General features: G+C 59.2%; 1 protein-coding gene across 7 annotated transcripts in view; it reads left to right on the top strand.

Moving 5' to 3' along the window:
* The window catches only part of TNS3 (tensin 3), a 207626-nt gene that overhangs the window by 60681 nt on the left and 130129 nt on the right, over nucleotides 1–16816 (top strand). For 4 of the 7 annotated variants that reach the window (XM_078059910.1, XM_036102704.2, XM_036102705.2 and 1 more), the window contains one exon: nucleotides 9170–9208. The exons of 2 other annotated variants lie outside the window; for them this stretch is intronic. Coding sequence is in view for 3 of the 5 variants with exons in the window: in XM_036102704.2 (XP_035958597.2) it covers nucleotides 9170–9208 (39 nt within the window). In the remaining 2 variants the exon portion in view is untranslated. Of the gene's footprint in view, nucleotides 1–6889; nucleotides 7119–9169; nucleotides 9209–16816 lie in introns of those variants that run through there. One more of the 7 variants, XM_036102713.2, reaches the window with a different exon arrangement.

Genomic DNA, 16816 nt, shown 5'->3' with positions numbered 1-16816 from the left:
CTGGCCACCAGGGTCAGGCCCTTGAGGACGGAGGTCCAGTGCGGGGATCAGGACTGTGCCTGCGTGCTCCCCCCTTGGGTGACCATGGTGTGAGTCCAAGCATTTTGCGGGGCCCCAAGTGGCATGTCAACGCCTCCCGCGTGAAATCGCTCACGTTGCACCCGGACTGGAGCATTTGCAATCCCGGTGCCGGCTTTCTCGTGGCGGTGACTCTGGAGGACCAGTTTTCGGAGTGAAACGCCCATCTGCCCACTTTCAGGGGCAGGACGACGACCCGTAACTGAGCATTGGAGTCTCCATCTCCACGTTTTTGTAAAAGACAGCTTCCGTTTCACTCTGTGTTTTGCTTTTCGTCTTGGAAAGCCCTTCCTTTTGAGCAGGGATTCGGGCAGTGCTGACCTCCCGTTTTCCCGCAGGCTGGGAATGGCACACGATGCCCTCTTGTTGCGTCTGGACAACGGTCCGCACGGCTGGCTCCTGCATCTCCAAACCCCACAGGTGTCCCCTCTGCCTCGACACAGCTCGGCCCGCTGACCATCTTTGCAGGAGGGGACCCCGGGCTGCGGCTTCGTCGGGGGGCAGGGAGGACGGGATGCCTAAGAGGCTAGCACTGGTTATGGAATCAGAATGCTGATTCCAGAGTCTTTATGTTACTTTCTGTCTCCTTAGAGGCTTTTTCTGGATGTTTAAAAAGCATGTGGCGGGTGTTGACCGGGCCGTCAGGGGCCCGTCGGAAAGCTCTGTGCTGCCCAGGGAGAGCGGGGGGCCACGCGGGGGGTGGTGGACAGTTACCCTTGCATTCTCAGGCAGACCTCGGCAGATGGGGCCGGGGTTGCAGGCCGGTCTCGGGCTTCCCCCCGGGATCCTGGGTGCAGCGGGATTTTGTAACCATGAATGGAGGATTAGCTTCCGACGGGGCGAACCCACGAGCGTTTCTGTCACATGCTTCTGTGGACGCTCAGAGTGGGCAGGCGGCCTCCATGCCACCCAACGCCAAAGCTAAATTTTTTTTGTTTTTTCAGATTTGGTGATAAGTTGCAAGCTGTCAGAATCTGTCATGTTCCCTTCCCTGGGTCACAGGACAGTTGGCGAAACCGAACTGTTCGTTGTGTTATTCTTAGACACTGGACGGAGTGTTTTTGGGGAAGTCCCGTTCAGCACCCCCGTGGAACGTACCATTTCCTTCCTTAAAGGGCTGCAGTGTGTGCCTTTTCTTCCTTTCTGTAGCAAGAAGGAAGGTGTTAGAAATGTCACGGGCGGGGCGTGCCAGTCCTGAGCTCCTCTCTTCAAGAGAAACAAAAGCCTGCACTTGGTAGGGATGTTTCGGCCCAGCTCACAGTGTCTGTCCTGGCCCCGTGCACCCTGCGCATGGTGGCTGCTATTTCCCGGGTCTGGGGTGGGCGTCCAAGCCTGGGGCGGGGGGCATTCTTCCCCCATCTCCCTGTCTGCAAAGACCTCCCACCACACCCTTGTTCATGGAAAGTGTTGGGGGGCTCGGCAGGGGCGGGGCTCCGTGGGGGAGGGACTTTCTGGAGGAGAAGGAGAGGAAGGGCTTGGTTGGGGTAGAGGAAGGAGGGGTTATTACGTCCCCTGCATGGTTGAGGAAGACTGAGCTTACAGAGGAGGGGCCGCCTGAGCTGGTCGGGTCCCTGGGAGAGGACACGGGGGGACAGGGGGCGGGGGAGGACCGGGCGTCGTTGTCTCCGTTTCTTCTCGCTCTGACGCCAGCGCTATCCTTGCCGTCTTGGGCTTTGGAAGGGGACATGCCCCGCCTGCCCCGTTGGGGCACAGCGAGGGACGCATCTCCTGGGGGCCAGCCTGCCCTCTGGTCTTCCCGTTGGTGGGGGCGCCGCCGAGTCACCCGCCAAAGGGCCGCGGGTGCCCCCGCCTTGAAGACAGAAGCAGCTTCGCTCCTCCCGGGGGGAGCTTTGCAAAGAGGGTACAAGCCTCCGTTCCTTCTAATTAATTAAAACGTAAACTATTCACCAGTATGGGTGCTTTAATTATTGTCACCTTCTGGTCACTCGTGGTGGGTCTGCGGGCCGACCACGGCGACACTGGTGAGGAGTGGCTTGAGTTTGAGACCTGGATTTTTCTCGTGGAAAGGGATCCGGGAATTCGGTGCACTTACGTCTCAGTCTCTGCTGTTTTAAACGACCAGCAAAGTAAAAGCAGTTTTTAAAAGGCTTCTTAAATTTTACACATATATATTTTTTATCTTTCTGCAATTCTGTTGTATTTATGAGGTTTTCTTCTGTTCTGGTTCTTTGGCAAGCCACCAGCATCTTACTAAGCTATCGGATGCCGTTTTCTTTCTCTCTTTTCACAAAGATAGGGCACAGGAATCTGGTAGGTGCCGGCCCAGGGGTCCTGTGGGGCTCGATTCTGGTCTCGTCTAATTTCCAGGGGTCCTGCACATGACGCTTCACCTCTGAGGCCCCCGGCTTCCTCCCCTGGAACGTGAGACCCTCAAGAAGGTGCCAGGCCCCCCACTCGGCCTGATCTGCTCAGACAGACCGAGGCACAGGAGTGCGAGCTGTCCACTGAGCAAGCATCCCACTGTGGGCCCCGGTGGCCCTTCCCCGCCACCTGGAGAAGCACGGTTGGAACGTTGTTCCAGCAGTAGATTCACAGATTTCTGGTCCTGGACAAATATTGGTAACCAGACGAATGCAGAGCCGGGTTTTCTCAATTTAATTCTTTTCTATGCCGTGTGAGCGTTGACAGGTGTTTGCCGGGACCTCATGCCTCGATTGGGTCAGGAAGCCACCTCGGACACTCACCAATCAGCGTCCATGTATGAATAAGGCCCGTCTGGGGCAGGTGTGCACCTGTGTCCTTAGCTCTAGAAGTTACTAGAATCGCAGAGCTCGTGGAGCTGGGACTGAGGGCCGACAAAATCTGGGGCTTACCTTTCTTCTTTCTTTAAAAGAGAAGACACGACCTTCAGTAGCTCCTTGCTAACTTTAGGGAGAAATGTGCTGAAAGGATCCCGGTGAGTTCCTGACCCTCTGCCCCCGTATGGGGCAGGCAGGCCCTGGAGGGAGGGCTTAGCTGGACTGGTGGGGGGCATGTTTTCTCCTGGGGTTACACGGGTGACTTGGGCTGTCCTACCTTCGGGAGAGCTTGAAGGAAGCAAGTAAATTAATGGAGTCTGGGACGTCGGCATTTTGTAGAACCATCTCTCTGCATCGATGCTGTCCTTGTTTAGACAGCAGTGTGGAGATCTGCCCCTGGGCCTCCCCCCGCCCTTGCTGGCGCCCCCCCCCTCCCCCCGAGGAGCATTGCCAGGCAGACTTGACCGAGGAGCCGAGTCACCTGCCCACGTGGCAGCCCTCCGGGCCTAGAGGACCTGGCACCCGCCGGACTTGTGGGAACGTCCCGTGTTGACCTGGGTTCTCCACTGGCCCGGTCAGACCTCTGAGGGTGGGTGCCGCGGGCTGCATGGGCCCCCGCCCCCAGATCCACGCGTGGAAGCCCTGAGCCCCAGAACCTCAGAATGTGGCTGTTTGTGGAGCTGGGGCCTCGAGGGAGGTGATGGAGGTATAGTGATGTGGCTGGAGTGACCCCCCAGGACTGCCGTCCTCAGGAGAAGAGGGGAACAGGACACAGACGCACACAGAGGGATGAGCCGTGGACACGGGGATGACACGGCCGTGGACACGTCCCGGGGTGGGGGGAGCCTCGGGCACCGGCCCTGCCACACGTGGATCTCGTGCCACGCGTGGATCGGACTCCAGCCTCCAGGGCCGGGAGGGAAGGGATGTCTGTTCGAGGTTCGGGGTCTGTGGCACTGTCCTCTTGTCCCGAGTGACCGACACGGGGGTGTCTGAGCTCCTGTCTGGATGTCAGCGCCAGGGAGAGCAGTTTCCCTCCTATCTTTGCTCCCTGTTTCTGATCCACTGTTACGATTCTTATAAACACAATTAAACTTTTATTTCTTCTCCATCTTACGTAACGGGCAAATAAAAACATCTTGTGTTTATCGATCAGTAACACACAGCCCCAGAAGTCAAAGCTGTAAAATAATAAAAGATGAAGAGAATATGAAAGATGCTGCCCCTTGAGAGAAAGCCCTGCCCTCCTCCCTCGGGACTGCCGCTCCGTGCAGAGACGCGGGGTTCCCCGAGATTCTGTGCTGCCCTGGGGCCAGGGGACACGTCGCTCGGACGTCTGTCTCTCCAGCCGGGCACGGGGCGTGAGAGGGGGCAGGGGTCTTCGTGCTCAGTGTCTCGTAAAGAATCGCCTTTGCAGAGATAAAGCAAAGCTCAACCCCATGCCACATTGTGCTGTGTCTCTGTTGGAATTAACATTATAGTGGTTTTTAAAAATAAAGTGATTTTATTTAATGGTGCAAGTTGGGCATAAGGTTGCACCTTTTCCTTGGGCTTCCCCTCAGGAAAGTGCCTCTTGAGCCGTCAAGGTGAGTCGGGCGCCCACCTGTTTTTCTCTCCCTGTTGTCTCACTTCCCGCACCTAGGATGGTGGATGGGTTTATTGTGGGCACGTGGGTGCACTGATGTAATGTGTCTTCATACCTTGGTTCTTTTGAGCGGATGGACCCTTCCGGAATCCGGGCGTGAGTATTTGCTCGTGCTGGCGCCATGCCAGCCCGGGGAGAATTTACCTGTGGGCAGGATTACCTGGGAAACCAGGGGGCAACGCGGCCGGCTTGCGCTGGGGCGGCTGGCGGGGTGGGAACGTGCCACATGCTTGAGGGCACCGGCTTCCGTGGGCTTCTGTGGCGCTCGCTCACGTGGCCCAGCACAGCTGGGCTTGTCCACGATTCCGGAAAGGTCGGCTCGGCTTTACCTTGCCCCTGCGCACACGGGCTGTGTGGGGCTTCATCATACACACGTGTTTCCGGAGAGAGTAGTGCTGTGCTGTTTTACGTGGCTTTGTTCGAAGTAAACTTTAGTAAGAATTGGCAACAACAAACGCTGAGCTCATTGTTTTGTTGAGCTAATGGGGAGGGAAACGATCTCTGTAGGGCACGGGGAGGGATGAACTGTAATTTCTGTCCCAGGACCTTAATCTCCAGAGGTAAACAGGGGGCCCGGTCAGGCCCTGTGAGGCGGTCTCGCTCCCCCCCCGGAGAAGGAGCCTCGCCTCCTCGCCTGGGTCAGCCCTCGGGGGTGTCAGCCAGAGCGCCCCGGTGCCCTTGGGGAGGGGCAGCTGCAGGGCTGCGCCTGGGTGTGTGCGTGAGTGTGCGCACGGACACACGTGCACGCTGCATTCACACACGCAGTCACGCTCATGCCCGCACTCCCGTTCCCGGGGCACAGTCACCCCCGGGAGCGAGGCCCCCTCTGTCCCGGTCGCCTGCCCACCTGCTGGCTCGGGGGGAGTTTTCGAACCTCGTGCTGCAGGTGCAGTGGAGTGAGGCGTGGCCGGGGCGCAGTCCTGTTTGTTTATGGTCGTCCTTGGTTATGTGACTTGGCCCCTAACGCAGCCATTAAACGGCCCCGGAGCGGACCTCACGCCATCTCTCCAGGGCTGTCTCCGTCACCGGTGGCGCTCGTCCTGCCGCCCTCCCCCGCCCCCCGCGGGCTTTGCCCCTCGCCCACCTGCCCGGGACTTGCAGTGAGAGAGTGGAGCCGTTCCTTTCAGGGGAGGAACGTGGAGTTTGGACCCGGTGGGATCTGCCCACGCTGCGCGGCCTCTGTGGGACTCAGCACTTCACGCACCGAAGGGACAGTCACTGGCTTTCTGGCTGGCAGTGAGGGCCAGCGAGCAGAACCCGCCGACACAGCACGTGGGACGTGAAGATGCCCCTTGCGTGAGCCGTGGGCATCCCCGTGGTGGTGGCCGCTGGGCCCCTTTCTCCTGCGACCGTGATCAGGCCCCCCCGAGAGCAGGAAGGAGCTCTGAGGAAGGCACTACCCAGACCCCCAGGGTGCAGGCACGTCCTCCCTCTAACGCGCTGGCCGTGCACTCAGGGATCTGTGGGCGCCTGCTGTTGGACGGTCCCTGCAAACAGCGCCCCGTCGGGACCCTCCCTCGGTCCTGAAGCGCGTTACAGGTCCCGCCGGGTTTTTAGCTCCATCAGTGAGACAGGACTGGCTCCTGCAGATCCTGAATATCCAGAAGCGTCAGCCCCTGCATGACGAGGAAGGCCAGGCCCACCTGGAAACCATCCAGCACCACGGTATTTCCTTTGGTGAAGTGAGCAGAGCAGATGGCCCGCGGGGTGTGTGATCTGAGGTCGCAATAAGATGGGGACAGAAAGCAGGTGAGTGGGCTCTGCCGTTACTGACCCGACCTGAACCCCGAGCAGCTGCCCATGGCTTGCTTACCTGGTGTCTCCGTCTCGAGGCGAGGTGGGCGGGCTGCGGGTGGGGAGGAGCAGGTGCTTGGCTGGCAGAGAGCCTGGGAGCCGGGAACTGTGCCTCTTTGGTCTGGCTGAAGAGCTGGAAGGAACCCCCGAGTGTCTAGGACATGCAAGGGGGGGGGGCTCTGCATGGCTGCTTACATCCCGGGTGCCAGGCAGGGTGGTCCACAGGGGACCACGCGTGCGCCCTGCACCCTCCCACCACAGCCCTGCCAGACTGGGGTCCACTGCCGTCCTCTGTCTTATTCCAAGGGAGGAAAATAGAGCAAGCCAAGCCAGTGTGTTCTCCTGGAGTTCCCGTCCTGGGATTTGGCGTGAGCCACATCCAAGGGACACGTGCGCACTGTGTCCACTCGAGGATGGGCTTTGCGAAACTAGGTGTTCGCCATTCTTGATGTAAATATTCATTTTCTCTCTGCCGACAGGTGGCTCTCCCCTGGGCCGCACCCTCTTCTCTGACTTGGCGCTTCTGGTGCAATATCATTTGCAAATTCATTGTAGCCCTCCCCGTTTTCTGTTTGCATTTTGTAACGGTGCTGGTGATCACAGACAGCAGGGTTGTAATTGGTTCTCTGGATCTGAGGCTCCCCTCTGGCTGGAGTGCAAGCCTTGAGCCTTGTTGCTTGTCCTTTGTTCTGCTGAGCTGGGGCCCCTCTCGCTCTCCAGCAAAGACGGTGGCTTATGCTGTTTGCGTTGAGGAACGTCTCCTCCCTGATGGCTTGTCCAGGTGGCCACCGTGAAGAACGGCCAAGCTCCTCAGAGTTCAGCCGAGGATGGGGCTGCGGGGGGTGAGTGGGGGGTAGGGGGCGGGCATGGGATTTGGGAGCCCCGGCTCAGAGCCTGCTCTCATTCTCTGGAGGACACCCTGGGGACAGGTGGGCAGTGTCACCACCCCCCTCTGGCCTGGGAGGCACGTGGGAAGCACAGGACCCACCTGCCTTCTGGACGGAAGGCTTTTGGGCTGCGCTTTGTAAGACTCCTGGGTTTCGAGACTGCATAGGACTTTTCTTTTTGCTCAGCCGACAAACACACGCTTCCGGGCAGCGAACTGAAACCTAATGAATAGACTTTATTTTTAAGGACAGTTTTAGACTTACTGAGAAGTGGATGGTACTCTCATTTCCCTCCAGATGTTCCCTGTTACCGTGTTGCAATAACAGGGTGCGCTTGTTAACCTGGATGAGCGAACATGGATGCGTTTTACTAACTGAAGCCACGGTTTGTATTAAGCTTTGCTCCTGGCCCTGCCCGTTCTGTGGGTTTGGACAGATGGGTCACACGCGTCCACCGTTAGAGCATCACACAGCCCGTATTCACTGAACACTTTCTGTGCTCTGCTTACTCCCCCCCAGCCCCCACCGTGGGCCACCACCGATCTCGTTACGGTCCCCACAGTTCTGTCTTCCCCAGAACGTCACAGAGTTGGTATTAGCCTTTCTCACTGGCTTCTTTGTTGGTGATATGCATTTGAGGTTCCTCTGGATCTTTTCTTTTTTTTTTAATTGCTGAATAATGTTCCGTGGCGTGGAATGCAGATAGTGATTTTTCAAAGATGGGAGCCCTGATTCCTTGCACGGCCTTGCCTGGTGTCCCGTAGAGTGGTGCACGGGGGACCGCCGAGCTCCGTGGGCCTGCCTGGCTGGCCGCCACCACCCTGTAGGCGCCGGTCTGTAACTTCCCCTATTTCCAGAGACATTTTTTTGTTTTGTTTAATTTTTGCTTTATGTTTCTTGGTCACATGTTCCCTCCTGCACTCATCGGGCTTTGATATACGGGTGCGTGTCGTGAGCAGGTGTTCCTGTTTCCAGGCGGTGTCGGTCGGGGCAGGGAAGCCGGCCATTGGGTCAGCGGTGCTGGGCAGTGAGGGGCTGTGTGTGGGGAGGGGGTGCAGGCGGGGAGAGGGTCGGTGCCAGGAGACGGGGCCCCGCCCCAGGCGAGTGTATGAGTCAGCCTCCTGCTGGAGCGATGTATGTCCCAGATGAATGAATGACCGTGTGTCATGTTCTCTGAGAACTTCGGAAGATAAGCAATAGTTATAAATAGTCTGCATGGCAAGAGTCAAGGTCATGCTGCCACCCACAAGGACAGTTAGATCCCTGGGGGTTTCTCCCTTCCTGTGCATGTTTTTACTTGAGGAGGGGGGTACGAGGGGCCCCAGGGGAGGAGAGCTGAATCTCACTGGCAGGTGCCAGGATCCTGGCCTCCCAGGACCGCACGAGGCCGGGGTGACCCCCTCACCCGCTGATAGCCCTGTCTGCCCAGGGACAGTCCGTGGTCCTGGAGTGTGAGAGCCTGCCCCATGCCGGCCTGTTCTGAGCACCCACGCTCTTCCTACCTCCCCCGCTCAGATGGGGAGGCCGAGCCCTGGGGCCACTCATCTGCTTTCTGTCCCACTTGTGGAAAGAGTTCTAGAAAAGGCGGTCCACTTTGTAAGGAATATGAGCGCTGGGTGTGGTGATAGGGGCAGCCTGAAGACCACCAGGCAGGGCCCCCGCCTCCTGGTCGTGGCCGGGAGGGGCTCCTGCTAGCTCCCAAGTTCCTAGCCTTGGAGTCCACTGGTCGTTTGAAATCGAAGAGGATATTCTGTGCATGAGCACAGGGCGTTTCTCTTGGGGGGAGGCTCCAGGGTTTGCAGGAAATCCTGTGAAAGGAGTTGGACTCTAGAAAAGTGAAGAAAAATCTGGATTCTCTTACCTGCAGGTCTTGTCTGACTTTGATGCTAGAACTGTGGGGCTGTGAGCGGGGTCAGACAGGTGCAGCTCTGGGGTCGAGCCTGAGTGGACATTGGGTGGAGTTTTCCTGGGGAGCCACCTGCTTACCCTGTGTCTTCTCATTGTAGGTGGTGAGTCGCCGCTGTGTGCAGGTGTACCTGGGACAGGTGAGTCCTCGCTGTTCCCTGGGGTCCTGGCTTGTCATGCGGGACTGTCTCTGTCTTGATGTGGGACCCTCTTTGGGCTGTCAGGCTCCCTCTGGGCCTCAGACAGGACCCCCACCACTCACAGAGCCTCTGCATGGACCCTGGGCCTCAGGTACTCGCCCTCGCACGCTTTCCCTAGTGACCAGAGCCATGCCTGCCTTTCAGATCCCCAACATCAGGGGTCCCTGTGCTCAGCCTGGGTTTCCTTCTCTGTGACAGGAGATGTCTCAGTCCATTTCTTAGGGGTAGAACGTGGGCCACAAGGTGCCCGTGTTGCAAGGCATCTGTGTGTCGCGGTCCCGTGGCTCCCATGTCACAGGGCGTCTGTGTGGAGCGTGGTCCCGTGGCTCCCGTGTCGCAGGGCGTCTGTGTGGAGCGTGGTCCCGTGGCTCCCGTGTCACAGGGCATCTGTGTGTCACAGTGCCATGGCTCCCATGTCACAGGGCATCTGTGTGGAGCGTGGTCCCGTGGCTCCCGAGTTGCAGGGCATCTGTGTGGAGCGTGGTCCCGTGGCCCCCGTGTGGCAGGGCGTCTGTGTGGAGCGTGGTCCCGTGGCCCCCGTGTGGCAGGGCGTCTGTGTGGAGCGTGGTCCCATGGCCCCCGTGTGGCAGGGCGTCTGTGTGGAGCGTGGTCCCGTGGCCCCCGTGTGGCAGGGCGTCTGTGTGGAGCGTGGTCCCGTGGCCCCCGTGTGGCAGGGCGTCTGTGTGGAGCGTGGTCCCGTGGCCCCCGTGTGGCAGGGCGTCTGTGTGGAGCGTGGTCCCGTGGCTCCCGTGTCGCAGGGCGTCTGTGTGGAGCGTGGTCCCGTGGCTCCCGTGTTGCAGGGCGTCTGTGGAGGTGGGTCTCACGAACGCCTTCCCCAAGGAGGCCTTGCTCATAAATGGGAAAGTGACCAGCAGGGTTCGGATGGCAGGTGCCCTTTGGCCAGTCCACGCATCCCTGGGCCCCGTGTCCTCCCTGTGCCCGTGGCCCTCCCACTCCGTGCTGTCTCATGCTTGTGGTGACTCATCAGTCTTCAGGTGTGGGAGCAGGCGGCCTCCTTCCCATCTGCCTCAGGCTGTCGGCTGTGGGCCGTGAGCATCCCCTTCTGCGCATCTGACCTGGCTGCCGTCTGCTCTGTCCGGCTCCGGGGCCTCTCCCCGACGGGGTGTTCACCAGCTCTGCAGGTGTCCCGAGGGCCGGGAGCCATTCCGAGAGGTTCTGGAAGAGCCTCACCTCGGGTCCTTCCCACTGTGAGCTGCCGGGTCTGTTCCTGGGGCAGATTGGCGCCGCTCTGGAGGGCAGCCTTGTCTGGCTTTTTCTGGCTCTGCCCGTCGATGCGGCATTGAGGATCGAGAAGCATGTCCGTGGCTTTGTTGTCTGTTGGCATCACGCCGGGACGGCCCCTGTGGAGCAGGGTCTGCTGGGTCACGACAGGGAGGTGCTGCGGTTTTTCCGGGTAGCGGATCACTCGTGATGGGAGCGGCGGTCGGGTCCTCCCAGGCCGAGTTGTGCCTCTGTTTGCAGTGTTTCTGCAGATGTGCATGTGCGTGCGTATCAACCATGCGTGCTTGCTCGCATGCACAGGTGCAGAGCTCGTTGGTGATTGCGAGCTCGGCGCCAGCGTCAGGTCGGGGTCCATCCAGGTGACGATACCTGGAGACCCGCGTGACCTCGCATGGAGCCCTCTTGCATCTGGGCCCCACTTGCTTCCTCCGTCCGTGGGGACGCTGCCACCTCCCCCGCGGGTGCCGTGAGGAGCGGATGGAATAGCGCGTGGACGGTGTGGGCGCTGGCCGCGGCACTGGGTGAGCAAGAGCCTTATTCTTCGCTGGGTGGATGCGAGGGGGCAGTCGAGGTCCCCCAGTGCCCGCGGCCTGTGCCGGTTTGTTTGGTTTTGACCATTGTTCTCTTGCCATCTGGTCGGGGAGAACCGGTTTGATCGGTTCCAGAACGCGCCATATGCTCTGCGAGGGTGAAGGTGCCGGGACAGACCCCCAGGGGACCTGTTCCTCCTGAGCCCCCGCCCCGGGACACGGCGAGGGAGCCCCAGCCGGCAGGGGGCTTGCGGGCCTGCTTGCGGCCGGCCTCACGGAGGGCTGGACGTGCGTCCCGGCACCGACTGGTGCTTCAAGCAGAGCGTCGCTGGGGCCTTCCGTCCTGTCCTTCCTTGCCTGTCTGTCCATCCAGGAGGGCACATTCACACCAGCGCAGGAGCGGGCCCACACTGGTGCAGGTGTGGCTTTCAGGGGGACACCCTTCAGTCCGGCGGGTGTGGACTCCCCGCGTGGCCAGGGGTCCCGGGCAGCACACAGCGGCCTCGTGAGCAGCCAGCGTGGCGGCCCTGCGTCGGAGAAGTTCACTCTTTGAGAGTGGCCTCTGTCCTTGCAAGAGGCCGTGTCCCCACCTGGCGGTGGCCGTGCGTGCGGGCGCTCCGGGCTGCGCAGAGCCCTCACCCGGCTGCCGGCGCTCACCCCGGCTTGTCTCTGCGTGGCTGTTGTGGTTTCTCCCGCTGGAGGAGGCGTGGCCTAGACTCGCTTCTGAAATTCGAGTCGCCTGTTCAGGGAGCTCCTCCGGGCTGTACTCTTTGTTTAATGAAGGTGAAGACAATGGGTGGTTTCTGACGCAGGTGACATTAGGTGTCAGGTTACACAGACCGAGGCCAGAGTTTCCAGACTGGGCCCTGTTAGCTGCACCTGGGCGTGCGCGTGGGTGGTTGGGACCTCGTTCAGCCTTGGTTTGCTTAAACTCACCAAGCTGGAGGAAGTGATCATGAGTGGTGAGGTTAACACAAGGACACTGTGATTGTTGAGGGCACATTCCTTACCGGGGGCCGTGACGGGGTCTCCCAAAGGCATTGGATTATTTCCGAAAGACTGCCCACTGAATGGGACACTTGGAGGTTTGAGATGGATGGAAACGAATCCCCTTTAACGATACTCCCTTTACCTGACTGCGGAATTAGGTAGCGAAGACAGAGTTCAGGCTTTTCACCTGTCAAATATTGGGTGGGGGGGCCTGGCCTCGAAGGTTCAGTGGGGCGCCTGGAGTAGCCCGGCCTCTGCCGCCGGCTCCGGTCCACGGCGGCCTCTGTGCGAATTGCTTGTCCTCAGTAAGTGCAGCTCTTTGGTTGGGTGCAAAGTATTCCTGCTCACGGACTGTTCCCACGTTGCGAGACCTATCAGAACACAGATGCAGATCTGCCCCAGCACAGCAGGGTCTTAGCCGAGTGATGGCTTCTGTTTCTGGAAGTCACAAACTCCGGGTGCTGTGTCCGCACCCACGGCTGGCCCGCCCGGGTCTGAGCATCTCACACGAGATGCTTCACCTTGTCCCAGTGACATTCCCTTGCTTCAGGCAGCAGAGACTTGAAAACATCCTTGTTCTGTAACCCTCCGATCTTCAGGAAGCAGAGAAAAGTCTCAGGAGTCCTGCCAGATTGTAGTCGAGCCTTCCACTTGCGCAAACCTAACACCTATGGTTTTGGTAAAAGCCAAGCGAGACCCAGAAATAAAAACATACATGATGCTGCATTCCCAGACTTTCACCTTGAAACTTCAGTGATCTAAGAGCCATACTCTGGTTCAGCAATGGGGCGTCAGAAGAGCCCCCGGAGGATCCCCTTTTAAAGGGACATGTGGATGGATGGCGCAAGGGAAACTGAGGCCTGGTGAGCACACCAGGAATTGGGCCAGGGCAGGCCAGGACCGCACAGATGGACAGGGGGCGGGTGTGAGGCTGGCGCTTCTGGTGTCCTCATCCTCTCCCTGAGGCTGCTGGAGCACTTGCCATTGCTCCTTAGAACCTCAGGCTGCCTTTCCCTGGTGCTGCGTCAGTGCCCGTGCCTGGCTCTGTGTCTTCTCAGCAAGCACGGAGGCGGAGGGTCCCGGTGTTACGACTTGAGGCAGAGTGGGGAGTGTTCAAGAAACGCTGAATGCACCCGAGTGGAGCCGTGTTTCCGAGGTTCCCTGTGGCCCCGATCTGGATGCAGGCTGGGCTCCCCGCGCCGGGGCAGAGCTGGTCACTGCTCTGCTTCCCTCGGTCCTCAGGGTCCTTTGTGAAGGTTGGGATCTGAATTAAGGTGCACGGGCCCCGGGTGACGGCATTGGAAGCCAGGATCCCAAACTTCGCTCAGATTCCCTTTCTCTTAATGGTGCATTTCACCCCCTCTGACGACCTGGTCTTGAAGGGAGCGAAGCAAGTGTGGATGGGGGCAGCCCCTGGGCCGCTTTCACGCACCGATCCCAACGGGCTTCTGAGATGCGGCACAGACATGGAGTGGACACCTGCGGGGTGGGGGTGATGCCCCGTGTGCCCCCCAGATTCCCATCTGCCAGAAACCCGGGATGTGGCTGAGTTTGGAATGCAGATGCGGGGAGGGAGGTCAGGCTGGACTCGTGTCCTTGCGAGCAGAGCGGAGGATGTGGCTTAGGGACGGGAGGCAGCGGCTGGAGAGGGGACCCTCCCGCAGCCTCCCGAGGGCACGCGGCCCCACGGCCTTCGTGTCTGCGTGGCTTCCCAGGGGAGCAGTGCATGGGGTCCCTCTCTCTACCTCTTTCATGTTGCTTAGCATGCCTCAGCCCCCCACTGCCTCCCCTGGCACTTCTGGGACTGGGTCCGGCCACAGACCTGTGATGGGGCCATCCTGGGGCGTAAGCGCACTCAGTGGCGCTCGGCGGGGCTGGCCGTGGCCTCTGGGCCCTGACACAGACCCACGGGCCGGACAGACATAGCAGACGTGCAGAGGAACGGGGGAGGCTGTTTGTGGAAATTGTTTGAAGGAGGCGCTCTGGTTCTGAGGGGGCTTGGGGATCGGGCAGGGCTGGGAACCCAAGGCCCCCGGAGCTTTCCAGGGAAGGCCTTCAAAGCCTGCGCTGCTGACCGGGTTGGGGGGGACCCTCTTGCGTTGACCTTTGCCCAGGCCTCTGCCACTGTGGGGAGAGCCTCCCCTGGGCCATCTCCAAAACCTGGTGCGTAGGTAGATTTCTCCGGAAATCCGGGGCCCCTGCCCCACCCCGTTCTAACCACAGGCCAGACTTTGGTCCACGCTTGCTTTGATTTCACCGTTCCCTCCTGCACCTAAAATAACATGCGGGCCTTCAGCTTTTTCAACCTTGGCAGGGAGAGACTGCCCTCGTTTCTGGGAAAGGCGGTCCGGTGCGCGTCTCCCACGTGGGAGCTGCAGGTTGGCAAACGGGAGCCTCGGGTCACAGACCCTTTGAGACAGAGGGACAGCCCTCCACGAATTAAGAGAAACCCCCCCCTCCCGTGCTGAGCCTCACCCGGTAAGCCTGGATTGGAAGCAGGGCCGAGCTAGAGGTTGCTGGTGGGCCAGGCCACAGGTGAGGGACACACAGCAGGGGACACGTTGGCCTGGTGTCAGCTTACCTCCGGCGGGGAGCCTGGCTAATGATTAACAGCCACGCTGGCTGCAGGCCGGTCACCCCGGTGAAGGCTGGCTCGTGTCTGTTCCTTGGCATGTCCACAGCCAGCCGCGTGGTGCACACGGGCTCAGGGAGCTGAGCACCCACCACCCGGGCCTCTGACTGCGTGGTGGGCTTGGGGCTGCCGCTCGGGCTTGACGGAGGAGCCCCCAGCCAGCGTTCACCGCACTCTAGGCATCTCCCAGGCAAGGGCCGTGGCAGATGTTTTCCAGTGAATGAATGTCCCCAGGTCCAAAGACTGGAATCTGCCACAGAGAAAGTTCTGGTAGCGTGCCATTTTTTTTCCGCTCTGGTGGCGTGGATTTTATAGCAATCACAGGTTGTGAATGTGGGGAGGACCCTTGAAGCCGGTGGGTATGTGGGAATCGGGGGGACATCGCAGTTAACTGTGGAAGGGGAAGCTGAGCCCTTATTTTTTTAATGCCCTGATTTAGGACAGAGTTTGCGTCAGGAGAGATGTTGTTCTGATAGGGTTTCTGTTGCCTGAGTGCATTTTTTTTTTTTTAAGATTTTATTTATTTATTTGGCAGAGAGAGAGACAGCGAGAGAGAGAACACAAGCAGGGGGAGTGGGAGAGGGAGAAGCAGGCTTCCCACTGAGCAGGGAGCCCGATGCGGGGCTCGATCCCAGGACCCTGGGATCATGACCTGAGCCGAAGGCAGACGCTTAACGACTGAGCCACCCAGGCGCCCCTGCCTGAGTGCATTTTTACCTGCAAGAGGGGTCATCATTAAAAAAAAAAAAGCACACGACAGCATCCCCGGCCCCCCACGCCCCCCAGCCCCCTGAAAAAATGTAAGTCTATGCGGGAGAGAGACCCTGGCTGCCGGTTTGGGGACCCAGGGTTCTGGAATCCGACTCCTCCCCGGGTTCTCTGTGGCCTGGGGTCCCCACTCCTGTTTTCTTATCAGCACATGTGGGTGTCAGCTTGGCTGGTGGGTATCTGGGGCGTCCTGGCCTCGCTCAGAGAGTCTCTGTTCAGAGCCAGGGGCTGCAGGCACAGTTTTCCTCGGGTCTCCCCAAGTGCCTCTGAGCTTTTGGGAGGCCTCCCCCATTTGTTCGAGGCGCGTCCTGCGTGTGGGCGGCGGGGCGTCTGTGTCCTGAACATCAGAAGCCAGGCCAGTTCTGGCCTCTCCACTGTGGTCACATCATCTTCCTCCCCCGGGGGTCCTTACAGCAAGCAGCCTTGTTTGCCACGTTTATTTCCCTTCGAGCATCAGGAGACAGTTCTGTAGGGCGCCTGGGCGGCTCAGTCGGTTCAGCCTCTGCCTTCAGCTCAGGTCATGATCCCAGGGTGCTGGGATCAAGCCCCACGTCGGCCTCCCTGCTCAGAGGGGAGTCTGCTTCTCCCTCTCCCTCTGCCCCTCACCCCCACTCATGCTCTCTCCCGCGCTCTTTCTCTCTCAAATAAATAAATAAATTCTTTTTTTTTTTTTAAGTAAACAATTCTGTAAAAGAAAAGGGAGAAAGTTTCATCCTTGGCGGAAACCGTGTCCCCTCTGGAGGCCCCCCTCTACAGAGAGAATAAGGAAAGTCCCGCGTGGCTGCCTGGGGCTCGTTCCAGTTTGGGGACAGGCTTGTGACCGGGCATAGTCCCCATGCTGGCCCTCCACCTGTGTGTCCAGCCACGTGGCAAGCGCAGTGGCCCGTCCTCGGGATTGAACGGAGTCTTGGACGGTAGATACTTGAGGACCAGTCAGACGCGGGCCTGAATCCTGTTGTAAGGGCTGTCGGCTTTGTGATTTTGGGTTCAGATGTCGCTTTCTGATCTCTGCAACAGACTTTATTTATTAAGGTTTTATGTATTTGAGAGAAGGAGGATGAGTCTTGGGGAGGGCCACAGGGAGGAGAAGCAGACTCCCCGCTGAGCAGGGCGCCCGATGCGGGACTCAATCCCAGGACCCTGAGATCATGACCCGAGCCGAAGGCAGATGCTTAACCAACTGAGCCACCCAGGCGCCCCTCTGCAACAGACTTTAAATAAAGCACCTACTTAACAAAAAATAAATAAAAAATAAAAACATAAAAACCCAACCCAAGCCGGAAACTTTGTTAGTTGCCGGCAAGGGATGCTAGGGGACAGATTCATTCTGAAAAATTGTTAGATAAAGAGAAACAAGCTTTTAATCCTCTTCTCTTGCACAGCCTA

The sequence above is a fragment of the Halichoerus grypus genome, chromosome 12 (genome assembly GCF_964656455.1).
Source record: "Halichoerus grypus chromosome 12, mHalGry1.hap1.1, whole genome shotgun sequence".
Lineage (NCBI taxonomy): Eukaryota > Metazoa > Chordata > Mammalia > Carnivora > Phocidae > Halichoerus > Halichoerus grypus.
This window is presented reverse-complemented; position numbering and strand designations above follow the sequence as displayed.